This window comes from Galendromus occidentalis, unplaced genomic scaffold (genome assembly GCF_000255335.2).
Source record: "Galendromus occidentalis unplaced genomic scaffold, Mocc_1.1 scf7180000077497, whole genome shotgun sequence".
Taxonomy (NCBI): domain Eukaryota; kingdom Metazoa; phylum Arthropoda; class Arachnida; order Mesostigmata; family Phytoseiidae; genus Galendromus; species Galendromus occidentalis.
The window spans coordinates 694,523-713,370 of record NW_003805485.1 but is presented as its reverse complement, the minus strand read 5'-3'; the positions used below and the strand labels follow the sequence as shown (position 1 = coordinate 713,370).

General features: G+C 51.6%; 1 protein-coding gene across 1 annotated transcript in view; it reads right to left on the bottom strand.

Moving 5' to 3' along the window:
* Positions 1 to 18,694, bottom strand: part of LOC108864657 (uncharacterized) — a 26,382-nt gene extending 7,688 nt beyond the window's left edge. Inside the window, exons 1-2 of the mRNA XM_029112376.1 lie at positions 18,579 to 18,694; positions 15,020 to 15,086 (exon numbers count right to left, since the gene is read on the bottom strand). Of these exons, the coding sequence (XP_028968209.1) occupies positions 15,020 to 15,086; positions 18,579 to 18,694 (183 nt within the window). The remainder of the gene's footprint in view (positions 1 to 15,019; positions 15,087 to 18,578) is intronic.
* Between the last annotated feature and the right edge of the window lie 154 nt (positions 18,695 to 18,848).

Sequence of the window (18,848 nt, the reverse complement as noted above, 5' to 3'; positions counted from 1 at the left end):
TGCGGATCGACACATAGGTCCTGCTCTGACATGGGGAGTATGGGAAGTCTCGAGAGGGGGGGGCGCCCGGCCGTCCCCCTCCCTGGATCCGCCACTGGTAGGGAGTCGCTACTCGCTACCCATTCCCTTTGGCGCCGCGACGACAACATTTGGCAAGCACGTGCCTCTCGACGCGACCCGAGCGTGCCCCCGAGGCGTGCTCTGGGAGCTCGTTAGGCGCGTGAATTCCGCCGCTGCCCCTCCCCCCTCATAGAATTAAATCATGATCATGATGCAAATAAGCAGAACGGTAGCATTCGAGCCGGGAGTTCCGTTGCTCGTGATTCATATCTTTTTAATAGGAATGGATTAGGTACTGATTGCCAGATTGATTTCTATCTGCGCTATCCGAGCTCGCTCCATTTAATCGTGCAGGTAATTACTCGTCGTTGTGAGACCGCGCGGCGTCGCAATCAGGAGCCGTTAGCCTTCTCTCCAGATTCGGTAACGTTCCGTCGCAGAGGCAATTTCGCTAATGATGGCCCGGGGAGGAATTTGGTGTCGAGTGCGCGTAGTGTGAAGTCACTCATGCTCTAATGGTTTCGAAGGACCGACGAGCAGAAATCGTCGCTTGGACTAGCAGAGATTCGGGAATAGTTTCACTCCAAAACTAATACATGGTACCCGCCGCATCCGGAGGAGTAGATTAGCGCAATGTGAGACTTTCTCTTTGAAATCGACGGTCCCCATTCCGACTCCGAACGTTTGGCGTCAGAATTCCCACTCCGAACATTTAGCGTCAGAGTTCCCACTCCGGCGTGGACGCCTAGGTGGAAGAGCCTACGAACCTCTCTGAATGAATCACGGGGACAGACTTCCGAGCGTTTGCTGGCAGCTCCAAGTTTCGTGAAGCCCGCAAGGCGCCATCGGTACCTCGTCGACGGACACCCGCCGGGAGCCATCGCATAAATCCCTTGTGAGCATCGCATATTGCGATGATTAGTCGAAGGAATCGTTTTGATTTATGCACACGCCACGACCTCTCACCATCATAAAGTGACGGAAGACCGAACATATGTAGCTGCGCTCGGAATTCTCCGGTCTTTTCATCATCGAACGCAACGGATCCCAACGAGACACATCGGCCGCGAATCATGCTCGCTGCCAGCGGAGCGATTAACAATTTCCGTCCAATGAACCGGATTGAAAACGAAGCCGGACATCTTCAAACCACCCAAGGGAAGCGTGAAGTAATGGCCGCGAATCAAGACGGTCGTCTAAACGCTGCAATGAGCCGGGCAACAGATCGCCCGTTCCGAGCTGCTCAGCAAAAAGAATTTCGGTCGGTCAGTCGAGAAAAGAGCTAACCAGATAACTTGCCGGCTGAGCGGCTGACGAGCGGACAAACTTCTCCGAGCATCGCAGTCGGTAATAAGGACTCCGTTCAAGTCGTTCTGGTAACGAGTCCGGCCTCGTGGCGGAACAAGACAAAAATGCATCCGCACGGCAGTATCGATCTGATGACGCATCGAAAGAATCAATCGGGTCGACAGATAGAAGTCGCTAATTCGAAAAGCTTTGGAAATCACGGATTTCGTGTCTAAGACGATTATTGATATCGACACCAGTAAATCACGGATCGACACATACCGTGAGAAACGAGCTTTCATCATTCCTTTGATGCTTCCAAACAATGGAAGTCCAAGCGATTCTAAGGGTCAATGAGCGCCTCCGATCACCTTCGAGCACGAACTGGCGACACCTTTGTTTCAAGGGTGTGAATCAGATGACTCTGGCTGTGAGATAATGTGGAACTAACTCATAGAGCAACTCGGATCGCGAGAGCTCAATTTTTATCTTGGAAATTGAGTCCCTAGGAACATGAGATGGATATGGATGGAAAATCAGAAAATGAGCGGGCGTATAATTTCCGAAGAGCAGCGACCAGGACACGGACGCTATGCGCGGTGGGCCGAGGGAATTGATTCGCTAATCACTAATAAGTTCCACCGTCATCGCTCCAATCAACGGGATCGGTGTAATGGAACAAAAACGAAGTAACGTTGTTCGAGAAAAGTTTTTTCCTTCTTCGTTGGGCGTGGCCGACTGCTCGCAATGAGTACACTTGACTCGTCGGTGCGCGCCGCTCCAGATCAGATTTGCTATCCGCCTTTCAGAATGAACTCGGTGTGCGAGGTAGTTAAGACTTATTTTTCGCCGTTGTATTATTCTCTTCTTCGGTGCTCGGAGCCACGATCCTTTGCAAAAGCTCTCAATTCCGGCTAGATCCACCTGTTTCCTCTCTTAAATCCCATTGTGAATCGGAAGGAGCCACGAATCCTTACGGGTCCCGGCTATACAGGAATCCCTTTTATGCCTCGAACAATTCAGAGGGATAAACGATGAAATCTGAGTCGAATTCTCCGAATAGAAAACCAAGCTATCGAGAGGGGAAGCGAGAGAAAAAAAAACGATACCCCTTCGCTCTGAACGTACGACCCTTCGACGCCGGACACGAATCACGTGACACTCTTAGTTTTCCGATTCTCAGCCCCATCCCCCATTCAAAAGTCTGTCAACTCTCTTGACGATGAATTTTGTCAAATAATGATCCTGAAATCCCCGGAGCTATCCCTTTCTTCCCTTTCCGGAAGAAAAACACGAACGAGAAAAACGACGCGTGAGGATACCGAATGGAATCATATTTCACCCAAGATGGATACAATTGGAATTCCAGGGTGGAACTATAAGCGTGACCCTGCGGGCCCCCGATCCTGTGATGGCAAGTTGGAAGAGTACTCAAGGTAATCCGACACGTCGCCGGATGTGTCTGGTAGGCTCTGATCCGACTAGGAGACTTTCGACCTCGATATTTGATCTGACCCTCACGAATGAGCTCATCGGGGACAGAATCCGCTCAAAAATAATGCGGCTTGGAGACAAAGTGACGGGGATCATATTCCGACTGATCACCTCCTACAGAGCATTCCAAAACGTGGGTCGTTGGGGTCTACCTTATGATAATCAAGGAAGACTGAATGGAAATTCAGCGCTCCGGCTCGAGGTTTCCCGATCATGAATGAGAGATAAGAGATAATCGGAGCGGGAGTTTTGTTTGACTTATATTTTCAAGGTCCCCCAAGGGCTACAGGCGGGATTCAATAATGGCGTCATCACACCGTCCGCTTCCTCGGCGTCGGAACTCAACCATTGAACCTCGACGCAGAAACCCAAGGGCCAAGACCACGAAAATCGGTGTCCGATTTGTGAGTGTTTTCTCTCAGAGCCAGAATTCCTCGCTCATAATTTCGCCCGAAATGATTTACAGCCGTCATGAGGACCACGATTGTTATCCAAAATACCTTCCCATGAGTTTGCGGTATTTGTTCCGTCAGTGCGTTCATTTTATCCGCAACCACTATTGCGTGTGTTAGAAAGTGAGCGCGGCCGAGAAAAAAAATCGAGAAAGCGATGCGGGCCAGGGTTCTTCGGCTGAACGCGTGACGATATTACGAATCGACTGCACGTTCTTCTGTTGTTCGCTTGTAACTAACACACACATATCAATCGGACGGTAAAACTCAGCCCGGTCTGAAGAGGTAGGCCAGCGGAGAAGAATTCACGATAAGAGGATCGGTGTGAGAGGAGTCGTTCCTATATTTCGAACGGACTCCACCGGTCGACTGAACGCGGCGCACCCCGCTGACCGTCAAGGAACTCCGGAAGAGGTCCGAATGCGAAATGGGAATAACTTAAGGATTTCCGTGGCTCGCGTTCAACCCCGGTAGCTCCGCCGTTTTCTGTCGGGTGAATCCTCCGTCAGCTTCGAATATCTCCGTGATCCATCAATCCAGCGGTGGAGCTCGTAATCATCAAATCATCGGTCTTCCTCACTCATACTAGCTCCCTGCCGCTACTTGACGGTGCTTTCAGTCCGATGCTGATCACAATGCGATCAAAGGTCGTGAATTTTCGCGCCGATTTCGCTGTGTCGTCGTCGCCGGCTACTCCGCACAGATCAGATCGTCAGACGAGCGACAGCTGACGATGATACCGAAAGCCTCATCTATAAACATTTCCGAGCGATGTCCGAGCCACGTACAGACAAATGAACGGTAATCGGATGATCGCAGAGTGGCTACCAGACTCTGTGCTCAAATGTTCGGCCAACGACTGTCGTGTCGAGCGCGGGTCCTCGATTCGATGGGAGCGTTTGCCTTCCAAGCCTCGGCTTCGGTAGTTCATGACGCTGGGTCTGCGGGGGTCGGGAAGCTCGAGAGATCCAAGAAACTTGTTCGGAACACCTCACAGTCGAAAAACAACGATAGAACACTGTTCTGCTCGGATCAGGACACGTATTCATCCTCAAGGAAATCGAGTCGAGCCTAGTCCGGGCTTCTCCGACCATTTCATCCAGGATGAGACTCCGAAGAAGAAGGCAAGGCACGTAAAAGTAAAGAGACGTGCAACGGAGCCGAGCCAGTGAGTACGGAACTAGGGGGACAGCTCGGGGGAGGAGCAGAGCAGAAATGAGAAAAAGATATCAGGGCGGAAAAAGGGCAAAGGAATGAAGGTGACCAAATGTGTCGAGAGAACAATGTACAGCTGATGAGAGGGCCGAGAAGAAACTTCGGGAACAGTCCTGCGGGAAGCGAGAGCGGGCTCGCGCCCTGCAATCTCGATGTGACTTCGAGTGGGAGAACGATTCCGGGCGACCGCGACGGTCCAACCGGGACAGACGGAGTGTGATCGCTCGAGGCACCGAGTGAGACTTCGCTCAATGAGTCTGATCACATGACCCCTCGCACTGCCATGGCCCGATCGGGTTGGAAAGAGAAAGGCGAACCATCAAACGGAACGGGGCGATTTCTTTTCCAGCCCCACGGTCTCCAACACACGTCCCGTCGATATTCTGTCCGTTTCTCCCTCTGCGTTTCCGGTCCAGATATCCTCTGGCGGGAAACCTTCCCGCTTCCGGGGCTCCACCTGTACAAAATTTCCCAGAAGCGGAGTCGAGCTCGTTCGTTTTCTTCGCACAGAATGGAGCGGTAGGGTGAGTCACTAAGCGCGATTTTGCAAACATTGAGTTCCCATTTTCCCGAGTTCTCGACCGCAGAAACTCTGAACGTACATGTGATTTGTTCATGTCAAAACCGGAATCGTTGACTCGAACCTAGTAAGTGAGCACCTCGATCGGAAAGCAAGTCGACTTCGAAAAAGTTCGAAATCCCCTGCAGAGAGTCGAGTTCATTCCGCCAGTCTATTCTTGTCAGACGGTAGTCAAGTTGCCGGAAGCAGACCTCTCGTCTCAAAAAAAAGGTCCATCGACCGCCAGGAACAGAAGAGGGGAGAAAATTGAAGCGAAAGTCGCAATCCTCGAGGGGATACCACAGTTCCGAAAATATTTTCGAGAATTCAAGCCGATTCGAGCTCGACGGAACGGAATGCGGAAGGGTCTGCTCTGAATCCGGCCATAAACGCGAATGTTATGAAACTCCGAGCGTGCCCCGTGCTGGCGCCACTCTCAAGCGTTCCCCAGAGAACGACCTATTCGTCACGCAGATACGTGAAAGCTTAATTAGATTATACGTAGAATGGCCGCGGGCCTTAACTAGGACGCTTGGCTGAATACAGATCTATAACATCTCTTGCGGACCGTGGACGTGACCGGGGCGAACATAGTTCGTTTGTTCTCTTGAGTTTGTCATTGAATCAATAAGACGCTACCAAAAGCTACGCTGTGCGATCCACTTCCCACCGCCCGCCTGGATCCAAGTGGTATCTTAGCGACCAACAAATAACCAGGATAGGTGGCCCTCTCCTCTACACGGATCCCTCCCCAGTGCCCCACCCGCGAACTATGCACTCGCAGTCCGAAGTTGTATAGGAAACCCCACATTGTGAGGGAGCCCCTCCCCCACCCAGCATGAGGGAGCCTACGAAGTCTGCGTTTGAGCTCTACGATATTGGGTCGGCTCCACCGGTCGAAGCATCCCATTGGCGCAATGTTGATGCTGCATCCTTGGGAGGAGCTGAAGACTAACGTAGCCCGGCAACCAACGATAGTTACCCCAGAGCCATATGAGTCACCTAACAGCTTCTCTATTAGCAAGAAGAAGGAAGAGAATCGTTTTGATGTCACATTACAGAAGGAGCTCGAGGCGCTGGCCGGTCCGATCCGGGAGGGAATAGTGATCAACGCGCAGGTGGGAGAGCAGCTGCTCGGAAGGAAGAACAGGGTAGACGACTCAGCACCTGCTCTCTGCGATACCGAAGCATTGGGAAGCTCGAATTTTCGAAGATCATTCTGAAATTCGTTTCTGAATTTCAAGGCCGCGAGTTTCGACAGCTCGCTCTCTCGGAGGCGGTAGGCACGGAGAGGCTCGGACGCCATCCACGATTTCTGATTCAAACTCAGGACTCGTGATGAGCTTGTCGTAGATGAAAATAGCGTGGATGGGCTACGATAGCCGACAATCTTGGCATCTGAACACACTCACTGAGATCTGCCATCGAAGCCGATTTGAAGATATTTTTTCACGTCGGTATGAAGAGCTACGACCGTTGGAGTCGGATATTACTGATAGCGGTGGTGAGGCTCTACTGAAAACTCGTCGATTATATCCCCATTAACAGATTTTCAGACGGAATGGAAATTCGATTGAAAATCAAGGAGCGGTCGTCGAGGACGATCAAACTCGGAAAGAGCGAACGTCGTGCATAATTCAACGATTATGGGGATCGAAACACTTCAAGTCATCCCAACGCGGGATCGTTTTCCCCTTGAACGGAAACCAATGATGACTTACCAACTACGCAGATGAGACTTCAATCGAGCCAACACGCATTCACCTCCATTCGGCAAAATCGGAATGCTCAGTGCTTAGCTTTCGGTGCGAACAGAGTCCACGTATAATTTGATTCGTAGTCTCCGGGGGCGATAATCTCGCCCTTGCGGAGAACAAATAATCGTTGCATCGATCCCGTTTCGGAATTCTAGTCTCGAGCTCTCGAGAGTGGGGGCAGATACGCACCACCGTTTGCTCCGTGGGGTGGGACGATCGCGTGAGCTCATATCGGATCCTCGGACGCTCGCCTCTGTTTCAGCCCATTCACCGAAAGCGCGGGCGGGCTCGCAGCAGATAAATCCAGTCGGATAAGGTTCGGAGATAATAGATTCCCCGTGCGAGAGCTCCTTCCTCTATTCCCTCCCAGTCAATGTCATTCCCGTTCTCCTTCGCCTCCCTTCTCGATCCCGATAAGCCGAATGCGCCACCAGCAACACCGTCGAATAGGATGAGCGTATCATGGGCAACACTGTTGATTGTTCCTTCAATCGGTGGTCGCTTCGGTGCGATGAATGAATTCGAGCTAAACGCAACGAACGACCCTGTACGTACATCGGGCGAAAGGACAAGCCGGGAGCAGATCGCAACAATGACAACACACAATCACGATAACTTCGCGCTTTGATCTATCACTGATGACACGACGCTCTACGATGTGGAAACGACTCCAAACACCTGCACCATCGGTCGACGCTGCCACCGTGTCGTTGGTCGCTATCGAATGAATAAACAGTTTCAGGCAACCGCTTGCGCTTCTGTGTCTCGGTGACACACGAGGTTCGCTCATCCGCATCGTCATTATGCATAATTTCTCTGATCTGCGTGAACACGACAGCGGGACAACGATACTTTGAAGATCACCGGGGCGGTGGCGCACTCACAGCCGAAAAGAAACACTGCAATGTCCCGCGGAACAGCATCAGGTACTCGAACACCCCTTCTCATTGCCCTTGAATACGAAACATAACCCTCCCTAATTTATCGTGAGCGCTAATCGACTTCGGATCCAAGAAAATCTTGCTGTCCCCGGAGCTGGTTCGCAGCTTTTGCGGGGAAGCCTCAGCGTTCCCTCGGAAACTGCGCACGTCTTTTGCGTTCCGCACGGGAGGGAGCGGATCTTTTCTCTCGCGAATTGATAAATCTTCCCCGGCTCTGAGCAATGTGTGCTCGCAAAGCTCGATCGCTTGTGAATCAATTTAGGAAAGTTTCCGAATGTTTGAGCGGAGATGAACCCGTCGGGTCGCTGGGCCAGAAAATAAGTTCTGCAGCGATGCAAATACGCCAGGTCTTGCACATTCCCACCGTGAGATTTCCTCGGAATAATCACAGAAACAACGAGATAGGGAAACCAACCTCGCCCTCCAAGCGGGGAACTTCGATACAAAGTACAGAGGTCCTATACCCGGTATGTCGTCCGATGTGATTTTGTTGCTTCTGTGTTATGCCACAACCTCCTCTCCTCCTAATTGGCCTGATTCGGGAGCCGGGCGAGACCTCGTTGAAGGACATGGTTTGCTCCGCAGTTCTCCTCTCAAAGTGAACCGCCGGTGTGGTTCCACTCGTTAACAACGCGAAGTGGACGATCGTTTCACGGAGGCACGTAAACTCCGAGGGTACAGCGTTCCCGCAATTCCACCTGACTCGCTGTCTAGGTTTGCTCGACTCATATTTATCTGCCGAGATAACTCGCGGAGTTCTATGCGGGATTCCATCGTTCCAGAAAGCTGCGAGAAGAAGAAGCGTGAAACAGAAACATCGAATGTTCGTCCACCCGTGAACCGCACGCGCTGACAGATCGCACAACACTCTGATGTAAGAGTTCCCTTGAACGGACGCTGACTGACGGGTAGGGAGCCACAGGCCAGCGTACGTGTACACTGACACGCACACACGCGATGGTCTACGAGGAACAAAGACATCCGCCACAAGATGCAGCAAACAAACAAGCGGAAGGAGCTCTTGCTCCTGTCAGCTCCGACAGGGGCGGAGGCAGACTCGAGCACGTTATACTCGAGGTGGTACCCCCTAGCCTGCCGTACAAGCGACGAGAACCTCGCTCGTCTTCTCGAGCCCCTGCTGACTTCACTACATCAGCTCTTCGAATGGATCTCCAATATTCCATGGAAATCCCTGATATTCCATGAAGCCGGCAACCAGGATGTGGTGCCCGCGGGACAAGTCGTGGAGTGGAACATGACGCCCAGCAGAATAAGATTAATTGATTAGGCAGTCTCTCCTGGAACTGGTTGGTCAGGACGGCCGTAGCTAACGAGGTCTAAGCCGAGGCGATGCCTCCTTGTGGTGAGTCGCCGGATCAATCAGCTTGCTGGCCAGTCGATTAATCTCCTTGAATCTGTCTCTGGAAGACGGAGGCGAAGTAAATGAAATGCGTCTTCTACGTCGTCCGCGAGGATTTCCGTCGTGGGAGATCCTTCTTCCGCAAAACAAGCAAGGCTCGATGGGAGTGCATGGACTCCGAGATAATGAATGCTCGTACTCGTCTGAGCGAGAGCGTACGGCTCCGGATGCAAAAGTGGCGTTCTTATCTTAACTGCGGCCGCTCCGCGGACACGAAAATACCAGGGAGAACGGAGCTCGGAGAACACGAAGGCGGCGTCGACCATCTGGCTTTGGGTGACACAGAGCGGTGGATCCCGGTACGCGGGCAGTTATCCCAACAAACGAGAGAAGGCGATTCTCAGCTGCGTCACGTATTTGCTGCTGTCCTAACAAGCCATTTAGCTCGCTGGCCAGTCGGCACGCTTGCGCCCGAGCGGCAAAATACTGAGAGCCTTCTTTCTCCCGGAGCACAAGCACCCGGAGCCTCCCACGTCGTAAACCCCCAACCGCAAACGTCCCGCGAGACAGGAGCTGATTCCGCGCGACATATGGCCACGCAATACTCTCTCTCTCTGCCTGCCAGGGAATGAATGGGAGGCACGCTCGCGGGAAAAGGAAGCAAGCGACCCGCGCGCAGCAGAGGAGACTTCGGTGAAGCTTTCCGGGAGACGAAGTTGCATTTGAAATTACTTTCGAACTGACACTCCGTCCGCTTCCAACTGCGCGCCAGCACTCGGAGTGGGAACGAGATTGGTGAAGGACGAGATCACAGAGCAGAAAACCAGCCGCCGAATCCTTATCGACGCGAATCTAGTTCGGAAGGAGTGAATGCAATCGAGGGATGGCTCGGAAAGTAACGCCACGAAGCCACCGGGAGAGCCTCCTTGACTCTATGGATATCATGAGACTCGACAATCTTTAAACCCGAATCGAGGTAAATCTCGGTGCTCGCGAAGCTCCTACCGAGGATCGCGAAGATCTCCTATGTCAGAGTCCACGATTCTGGCGTCGATGACGACAGCAGCGGGTAAGAGGGGGAGTGGTGAGTGTGGGCTCCAGTATTAAATCTCTGCCGAGAGGGAATCGTGTTATACGGCTGAAACGAGGCGTCGTTTTACGGCCTCAGTCAGCTATGGGTGAACAGTTTTTCGAACGTCCACCTCCCATCATTGTGCGCTTTGCATGAAGGGAGCGCCCAGGGCTTGGACGCTCCAAACCCGACCGGATCCAAGCTGGGCCCGTAGCTGGCACGAGATTCCGTCTGCGGCTCGGGCAATCAAGCCGAACTCATAATGGGACTCTCGAAGCGAACTCTCGATCCGCCTTCTGTGGAGTTCTCCGCTCATTGTGGATATCGCAGCCGCTCATCCAGGAGAAGTTGCTCGGTTCTGACATACGGACGTATGCAGACTCGTTCTCTCCCCAGACGCCTTGATTTCCTCGTGACTTCTTTGCTGCTGTACTCGGAATCTTCTCCCAAGTTCTAGATCACCTATCCGATCCCCTTCCCCAGCCAGCCCTCAACGACTATTCCGAATCCGTGACTTCTTTCGGGTTCCACAACCTCCCAACGAATTATTCCCTCAATGAGACGCCGTAGGATGCTCCGTCGAGTGTGTAGAGTGTTGGAAATGGGTTTTTCTGAACTGCTCCACGTGATTTAAGGTCAGGCCACAATCGCTCTAACTCAGGTCTGTATCCGGCCGAATAGGTGATCTAAGTTTATGGAATTCTATTGTTTGAGGGATCTCCCGGAATCCCTCGGGGAATCCCGATTTCTTCAACTCGATTCCACGCTCGTGGCAAGGCCAAGGCGCATTCCCACATTGGATTGCAGGGTAGGAAAGAGTGAAGATCCTTCTTCGAAATAATTCAAACAGCAGGCGATTTCTTCGTGTTTTTCTGAGAAGAATATTCACCCGTTTGTCTCGTCGACTGGCAAGCGACGGAGAATTACGCTTCACATCTTCACTCTTTTGCTCGGCCAAGATATGGAGCTATTCCGGCCGATGATAATCACCACATACACGCGAATCACATGCATCCGGCTTCATACCATTAACGAAAGGATTTCGTAGAGATCACCCTAAGTCGCGTGCCTGAAGTTTGAGACACCGGAAGCATTCTTAAAGGCTAGCTCCCATCGGCCGGAGGAGAGTGACGCCTTGTAAATCAAGTCGGTGATGGGAGTCCTTCGTGTTCACGTCTGAACATGTCTCGAGACACGTTGGGAGGCTCGCCAACATTTTTTGAGCATACTTATCGTGCACTCCCGAGCATATTCCATTGCATTTTTTCGGGGTCTCGAAATGGCCGGCCACGAGTAGCCCCGGGATATTTATGGTGCTATGCAATGGTAGAACGTCTGTCGCAGCTGCGAGAGGACCGAGAACTACCTATCTTTCTCCCATGCGATTTTTTCCTCGGGAGGAAATGGAAAATGTTCCACGCTGAGATCCCTGAGACGCGAGCTCTAACGACTCATTCTTCTGTCTCCGTCCTAAATGTTCTACGGTGACACTCTGTTGGCGCTCCGAGACTGAGGAGCAAAACACCACGACCAACGAGTTTCTCGCTCGCTCTCCGTTGGTGCCCAGTGTCGAACCGCTCGGGAGGAACCAATCGAACGGCTCTATTCTTGAAACGGATGCCTAGCACAGCCGTTCCGTGAAAATCAGGTCTCGGACCCGCGCACGTACAGGCGCGATTCGCAAGGTTGGAACGTGCCGAAACTGGCCACGCTCGCCTCATGCCCGTTGTCCGCATGTTCTTTCCGTTAGCGTGGACGCGCATCACAGCACGCGATGGCGGTGGTCAGATTGTCAGACCGAGCTGGATAACTCTGGCCATTTGTAACGATTTCGACAAATTGTTAAGCATGTCAGAGGCCAGCAGAAGATATCTCTGCGGCCAGAGGTCTCCATCTCGAAGGCTTCAAAGTACCCGAGACTGTTAGAGTCTCCGCGGGGCACCAATCCACGCGGCCAATCGCATCCCGCGAATATCGAGATGTCGAATGTTTGGGCGTCACAGTCGCCCGAACTTTTCAGCTCTATCATTGCTCATAGAGTTCATTCTCGTCAGTATACAACCCCGCAGAGTCGTCCCGACGCAACCAGCTCGTCCTGTCTTTGCTCCAGGAAGCTATTATCCGAATCCTGAGAATTCGAAGTGTCAGGCGTAGCAGCAAGCTGCACTTTTTCCGAATACCTTCTTGTCAGTCGGTTCACGGTACAATATTGTCCTTCAGAGAGGGACCTCCTTCTTATTCGCGCAAACATCCCAATACTGTTCGTCGATGGGTACCAATCAATATCCGGAGAAGTCGCAAGCTCTCGTTCAAGTGGCCCCGTTTCCGGTAGCGCAAGAGCAAACACGTCCCACCGAGGAATGCTACGGAACGACCTGAACTCCAGACCGAAACCTACAAACATGAATTTCTTTTGGAGAGAGCCAGTACCGAACATAGCACATCAGCTTCGCAGAAACGAGGAAGCTCCCGAAAGAACGCAGCGCGTTGCAGTCAGTCTGGTTAGGGAGCGGGAGTGAACTCCGAGAGGAAAATTCATACGATGAAATTCAAGTACGACCATGCCTTGTGGAATCGAATGTCTCAGGTTCCTACAGATTATTCCAGAAATTCGAATGTCCTGAGGCAGTCTTCAGTTCATTTGTCAGAATTCGCCTTCGATTTTTTTTGCAGTTTTCATGAAGCACCAACATAGTATGTATATGCCGAGCGTAGAAGCCTAGCAAACACCGCGGAAAAACTCCATCGCGAGGTCTGACCCTTGCTCCCGCTTCGGCAGCACACCTTCGGGGCGTCTCATTACCATACGGAATATCTTCACGAGAAGGAGACAAAGCGCGGTAGTAGGAAGATGCTCTGCTGAATATCGTGGCGTTAGCGATTCGCAGAAACACAATCGAATCCGAAAGTACACCATCGACTCACTTGTTGTCCACTATTTACATTATGAGCTCCGCTTGACAAAGGACGGTGGCAGAAAGCACGAAGCACTTATAATGACAGAGGCGACCGTTCGATGATGAGCTCTCGTCGATGAGAACGAGTGTATCACCGTGGAACGACTTGTCGGCACCTATGACATGACGTACCGCCGGTGCGTATAAATGAACCACATTACACACAGACGTAACAGAAATCTCGGCGCTGGGATCCTGGCCGTGCTTCAAATGGAAGCGGAGCAAGCAAGCGTGAAACATTTCGAAATGGACCCGCTCGTCCAACAATGGTCCCGAGTCCCGAGTGCTGTTCCGTATTCGAGCTCGGGCTTTATTCGAGGGGAGCAGAGTACACCGTCGAATAAGGGGGAAAGACCCTCTGAGGGCAATAAACCACAGAAAAATCTTCGCACGGAATTCGGTGGGACATCACGCTAGAGCTGCCTAACTACGGGGAGCATCGTCGATCCGAACCATCGGAAGGAACGCCACCGGAGACGTTACTATTGACCATGGTCGAACGGGTTTCTGTGTCTGATCTCGTTGATCGTCGTGATGATCGCATTGACTTGACCACGAAGACCTTGTGCAGCGGTAACCCTGCTCGTGGCTTACCCATTCTTCTGGATCGCGAGCGAACAAAAAAAAACGTCCACACTTTCTGGAATCACAAAGCGTCCGCGGAACATTCGCTGGCTCCAATTTAGAAAATGCGGGGAACTTCCATGGGAAGTTTGACGTCTACAGCTGAGGGTTCGGCTCAGCAGGAGCTACGATGAGCGAGTGTTGCGTAAGCCAGAGTTTAAGGGGTTAGATCGAGGGCTGTGTCGGGGGAAGCTCAAAAACCTCGGTTGCGGCATCGGGGAAAAAAGAACCTGACCGAAAATCGAGGGGCACGGGGAAAAAGCTGCGGACGAAATCAACGGAATATGCAAACTTCAGAAAGCATCCCGCGCAAGCGAGAAACGAGTAGGAGGAGGTGCATGAGACTTTAGACCAGACGCTCCCGAAACGTATGCGCATACGTAAGCGACCAAAGACCATCGGAGAGGAGGCGCTTATCGGGAGACATCCACAGGCTGTGTGTCAACAGAGGAATGATTTGCAATGCGGCATGGATGGACTTTTCTCCGAGGGTCTATTCCGAGCGATCACTGCGAGCAATAAAGAACGAATTCGAGAGTAGGGGAAAAACACACTGATTATGGAATGAGGAGAATATGATCCGAAGAAAATCCCTATGGAGACCTCTCATCGTTTCCGAAATCGCAGGAAAGCATCCAGGCGAATAGAATCGATTCCAAGGAGCGAGAACTCGGATTTAAGGGAGAACGTATCATCGTCCTGAAGGGGAAAACTCCAAGGGAATGCCAATGAGGCAGCATTTATCGATTCGAACGGTCTCTCTACGAGGTGAGACATTCCATTTGGACAAATATGCGACAGATCTCACAGAGCTCAAACGAGAAGCAAAACGATGCTATTGATCGAAGAGCTCTATTTGTCGCTTCTATCCGCATCGCCGCACAGCAAACTGACGATGAGATCGGAGCTTGCTGCGGGAAATGATGAAAAAACGTCATGTGACGCTCTACGAGGTAAATCAATGTCTTCTATCCGCACGTGGATTCCACGGATACCGGAACGGCACTGTGACACAACAATCAATTCGACAATTTTTCTTAAAACTTCCACCGTGGCTCTTCTATACAATTCTACTACTACGGTCAGCGCGGATGCTCGCGAAGATCGATTATATAATAGCATTGAAAAGCGGTTCAAGACTGAATTGTGAAACCGAGAGAGTCCATATTTCGTGTGCGATAGACTTAGTTGAGCAACAATCGAGCGCGGGTCCGAGAGAGTCTGTCCGGCTAAGCTCTTACCTTGTTCGCGAGTTGAGGCGACTCTTGGAAAATCACGGCACGAGTCTCGACGGTTTCGGCAGCCTCCCTGCAACAGAAATCAGTGATCGTCAGCTTTTTTCTAAAAATAAGGCTCGCAATTAATACAGGAATGTGTTCGGATCCGCTCACGGAGGCAAACTAATTTCGCCGAGCATGGCGTACTAATGACTTCTCTGACCAGCAACGGGAATGTAAGAACAAGTCGTTCGCTTGGGATTCCAATCACGTCTCCTTCATACCCCACGCGGATGCCCTCCCCTCGACGGATCATGCTTCCTGATTCGTCCTCCCCCCAACCACTCCCTCCTGGAGTATTCCTGCATGCTGCAGCCGCTCTTCTGAACCTCGGAAAATGCCGCATAAATGTTCGAGCCCAGCGCTCCGAGCCGGCCTCAGTTCGAGCTTTGCGGCGAGCACATAACGAAGCCCAGCAATTATTTACTCGAACTCCGGGAGGAGCGCGTTTCTAGTAGTCGATTCCAAAAGCTTCCGAGCAATTTCCAGCTGCCTCCGTGCATTCGAAACCCTTCCAACTCTACTTGATGGAGAGATCGTGGACTCTGTAACTTTCTTCCGGTGCTCCTCCTTGTCCCCGGCATCTTCCTCTCCGGATTCCAGAAGAATCAGCTGGAATCTTTCGAATTATACCCAACGGAAGCAACTCTTTCGTTAGGGCGCCCTGCTCAGATTGACGGGGGATTTTCTCGTCGAATTTGCAAGACTCCGATGGAGACGAGAAGACTTGATCGGATCCCATGCGCCGCCAAGTTGGATTCGGAAAATATCGTTTTCAGAGAAAACCTTCGAATGGGATCCTGCCTCATGGGAGTTCTCATCATACGCATTGTCATTGTTTTGGATTTTGGACATAGTGATCCGTCAAAGTCTATCTAGTTTCTGGCGCAAGCGGTCGGCACACGCCGGACAAAGCCTTCAGGTGACGTAATTGACAAGATCTTAAAGACGATCCAGCGTACATTGGAATTTGGACGGTTCAGACTACGCCATCTGACAACTTCCGAACGCGAATACCGATCTCACCTCATTCGTAAGAGGGGGCGAGCTGAATTCCTGACAAGCACAGCCATCATGAGCTCAATACGCGAGCCCGGCTCGAGCAAGTTATCGAGACTGAATCAAATCAAGCTGTGATTCGAATGACATCTCACGGAGATCCTCCCGAGGAGGAATCTCGTGATCGAGAAGGGTGTTAAGGAGGCGACCACTACACATCATGGGACACGGCATGAATTCGCAATCCCACACCTCTCGGACGCGTCATCTTGAGCTGACGCATGCACGGGATTGCCTCCATCCATTCGCTCGAATTTCATGAATCGGAGACTAGCTCTCTAATCAGATTCGAGCTCAGATCCAAATCTCTGGCCTTCGGATTCGAAGTCGACAGTAGGAGAAATTTTCTACGACGCACCATCGGCCGGTAGGAGGTCGGCCGACTCCTAACAGCACTTAGGCGAAAACCTGTGATCTGTCAGCCTGCGAGAAACTTTCGCAAAGCCACGGAATGAGGCTTTGCGCCTCCTCCACCACCGACTCATAGCTCGTACGGAGGTTTTTCTGGGAAATGAAGTTGAGGAAATATTGCAGGAGGACATCTTCTCATCGCAGAGTTTCGCAATTTCCTAGAGGAGACCGTAATTAGATCGAGTTCTTCCCCAGCTTTGGGAGTTCCTCTGATCATTCTCGCTAGACTGAAATATGTGAAGACGAATTTCTCGGGATCACATCGAGATAATCATCCAAGAATGGATGAAATTCATCGCATACAGCGAATAATCGAGGCTTCGGCTACTGCCTGCGATTCAGAGCCGGCTTGGTAACCCTTGCGGAGCCTTTGCATGGACCGCGAATCCATCGAGTGGGGCTCCTCGGTTGAGTTTCCTATTTTTCCTCTGCTCTTCTTCCGCCTTCTCCGAGCTCCCACGAGCTGTTTTTCCGCAACGAGAAGAGCTACAGAATCGGCTGCTCGAGGCTCGGAATACACCTGCGGTGTTTTCTTTGGGTCTATTCTCGTACTCGAGTACGGCGTCGACTGAGGAGAAATCACGAACTTGAGCGACGCGTAGCCTCCACCAATCGAGTTCGGAAGCGCTCACAGCCTCAGAGCCCCCTGTAAGAGAGTCTAGCCACCGGGACGACCCCCTTTGATGCAGGTCAATTCCCTAAAAATAAGTTCCTGTTGACTCTCGAATTCAGTCGTCGAATGCTTGAGCACCGAGTGATTCGTTCTATTTCCATCCCGGGAACCGAGACGCTCCTACTCAAGAATAGCAACAGATCCGAGGGTCGCAGAAACTTCGGGAAGGACGATGAAGGATGATCCTCGAAGTTCATGAGGTGAGTCGACGACTAGCGATAACAACTTCGATACGAGACTGTTTCCGGGGTATCTCGGTAATCTGTCTCGGTAATCTCTTAGGTCATCTCACTCCCTAAGTCAGGGGACGCGAAAAAAGGGATGCCAACCCCCCCAAGGAATTGAAAGCAAGGCAAAGATGCTTTGCCTTGCTGTGAACGTATCGAGCCGGAGCTCCGATCATTTCAACTTGAATGGGTTCGATTCATGGCAAAGAGTATTCAGGGACGCCTGATTCATCGTCGCCCGTTTCAGATCGCTCTGATTCACTTCAGAAACCTCGCGTACGAACGTCCACTGCATCGCAATTCGAATTGACTGCATTCGATGCTTCGGAAGACGCTCTAGCATGCGTTCGATGCCCCACGGGGAAACCTCCTCTGAATTCCCTGACTCGATCACGAATCGTGAAATTAGGGTATACATATACATGCTAAATTATTTCCCGGAGACGTGAAATACCGGTTTCCATATGTCGATATTATCGATATTTCGCTCGACTACTCAAACTGCTTTTGACAGCTCATCACTTGAATTCCGATCAACTCAGCGATCAGGGATCAGATTCGAGAGAGAAGAATCTCCCGCATCGTTGTGTCGACAAATGACGTTGTTCATACGAAAGACATGGTCTCGGAGGTATTCTAGCAAAAAGCAGCGGGATCGATCGAGAAACTGTCGGCACAGATAGAATCTTCGATCGCAACATCACAGCCGATCGCATGGATCGCACTGAATCGGTGCGAAATCTCAGCGGACCTCCCAGGACAATCTTTTCTCAAAACTGTCCCCGTTCCGAAGCCGATTCCAGGCCGGAAAACTACATGTCGGTCGTTTAGTCGGAGCCAGCTACGCCGATGATGATTTCTCTGATGCCACTGAAGTCACGCCCTACGAAACTATCAACAAGTCTTCGCGAAGCTTGACAAAGCGCCGAAGGTTCTGTCGGTGGTTCTCCATGCTCGACAGCAGAAAATTTCCGAATCATTCACGGCGAGTGCAACGTTGGCTCTCTTATCGAGACTCCATCCGATCGCCGAGGAGGGTCCGTCGTCGGTATGACCGATAGAGTAACTTCAATTGGCGGTCAGCTGAGCGATATCCGAGACGACGGGCGCTCAACTCGATTGGCAGCTCCTCTCGGTCGCTGTTCGAACTTACTTGTTGGCCTTCGATGAGTTGCGACCGCACACACACATTGCAATGAAGAGAACGGACACGATCAGCACCGATAGCGAAAAGCCTGCCGGCCCCAGAATTGCAACTTCCACCGACATAGTGTTCGTCGATCCTACTTCGCCGCGAACCCACTATTCCTCCTTTTATCGGTGCACGGCGTTTCAAGACATACGTCCACCCTTTTTCACATTTTAACAACGATTACACGGGAATGTCCCTGGAGTCGTGGACCGCATAGCGAGGCGGTTGCCT